General features: G+C 41.1%; 1 protein-coding gene across 1 annotated transcript in view; it reads left to right on the forward strand.

The window, feature by feature from the left end:
• The first annotated feature begins 1,734 nt into the window (after positions 1–1,734).
• The window catches only part of PARVA (parvin, alpha), a 55,965-nt gene continuing 55,790 nt past the window's right edge, over positions 1,735–1,909 (forward strand). The window contains exon 1 of the mRNA XM_009334569.1: positions 1,735–1,774. Coding sequence (XP_009332844.1) covers positions 1,735–1,774 — 40 coding nt within the window. The remainder of the gene's footprint in view (positions 1,775–1,909) is intronic.

Below are 1,909 nucleotides of genomic sequence, written 5' to 3' on the forward strand. Positions count from 1 at the left end.
GGAGTGATAGAGCAGTCTATGGCACTGACCCAGTGGTGGGTGAGATTATCCTTTATTCATAGTGAAACCTATGAAATTCCACTTGGAAAAAGGGACTTTAGTCAGGGTAGTCAAGAAGGAGTACAACAATTGTCAGTGACCACTGTCTCCCTTCAAAAGCTCTGAGCAGCGGCTGAAGGGCATGGTAAAGTGGGGAGCAGCTGTGCATCTCCAGAACGGGAGAGGTGTCCCAGACATGAAAATACAGTCTCATACTGCAAAAGCTTTGAAAGTATCAAAAATTCTAAAGTAGTCTAAACATTATAATTTCCTGAATGTTTCTTTAGTATAGGGTTCATCATTTTTTAATGGAATGGGTGTTCACAAGAAGAAAAACCCGTCACCACATCTTTAGTATTTGTACTGAAGTCTCATGTAGTACCTGAATCTCTTTTGCCTGCCTTTGTGTGCAGTAAGACAACTTTTAAGTGCTCTAATTAGAGCTGGCCTCTTGGCTTTGGTGGCTGCAGCAGTGCACAAGCAAACCGTTCAGGTGAAGTTAACTATGCTAGGAACAGGATGGAGAAAGGGAGTTACGAAATAATTTTTTTCATATGTGTTTTTCTGTATTATCCTTTGGAGATACCAACTTTTTCCACTAGCCATGTTTCTTTGGTCATATTCATATAGTGCTTTCCTGTGTTCATATCTACTAAAAATAGATAAAGCTCCATGTTGCCAGTGATGTTCAATAGGTAGACTTCAACATAGCCCTTTTCAGATAGTGTGCAGGTAATGACTGCTGGTTTCTTTTATGTTAGGTCTTAATACTCCAGCTTCTCATTTACCATGAAGGAAAAAATGTAAGTAAGTTGCTTCTCATTGCCTGGCCATGGGCTTTCTGGGCCTAGCTTCTAAGAGTTGCACGTTACTGTGTCAGTGCTGTCCTGCCAGCTGTACCTGCACTTCTTCAGGTCACGATTGATTGTTTCCCTGGAATTACAGACAGTCAAAGACTTGGGTGTTAAGCAATCACAGGGTTATGGTGGACCACCTTCCTGGCTCAGCAAACAAGCAGGTGTCATACTTTGCAAACAGATGGACAGGGGTACAGGCAGCCTAGAGAGCACGTGTGCAGCAAGGGTGGGTGTTAAGGTCAGAATTTCCCAGACAAGAATGTCTAAATTGCTGCGCCCTACTTATCCAACTGTGAGCTGGATTAATGAAAGGGAGAGTTTAGACAGAGAAGTACTTTGGGTACATTTAGTGGGAGAAGAGAGAGATGTTTTCTTTTGTATCTGTACAGGTGGTCCTTTTGAAGCAGGCCAAAATAAGCTTCCTCACCTGGGTAACGGCCTGAATAGGTTGGCAGGGTGTGAATCCATTTTCAGTGTGTGTAAAGAAAAGCGTTAACAGTTTGCCAATGTACAGCCCTTCATTTATTTTTTTCTTAACAAGTTTCTTCTTCGACCATCGACTTAGACTGAGGCCTAATAATTTTTTTTCTTCTAACTGTAGGCAGTTCTAAAGCAGCAAACTATTAATAGTGAAATATTGGTTTAGAAGAACACTAATGCACAGGGGATTCTAGGGCAAACGAGGCAATGCTGTCAATGGTTCAGATTGTTCTTAATTACAATAATGGCATTATAGGAGCTGCAGTTGCTGTCGGGCACAAAAGAAGATAATGATAATGTCAGAGTGCTCAGAGTAAATGCAGTATAATGTATTGCAGTACTGGATTCAAAAGATGATATGCCGAACTTGTCGTCAGAGTGCATGAAGAAGAAGAATGGTAAAAGGCCAGAACAGTTTTTGTTGTAACTATGTAGTTCAGGGTTTGGGTTTTTTTCCTGTGGCCTGTGCTTTCAGGCTTAAGAAGAAATGTCAGGTCCCATGTGTTTAAATGATGTGTATTAATTTTATTAGA

This window comes from Pygoscelis adeliae, unplaced genomic scaffold, assembly GCF_000699105.1.
Source record: "Pygoscelis adeliae isolate BGI_AS28 unplaced genomic scaffold, ASM69910v1 Scaffold171, whole genome shotgun sequence".
In the NCBI taxonomy this organism is placed as follows: Eukaryota; Metazoa; Chordata; class Aves; order Sphenisciformes; family Spheniscidae; genus Pygoscelis; species Pygoscelis adeliae.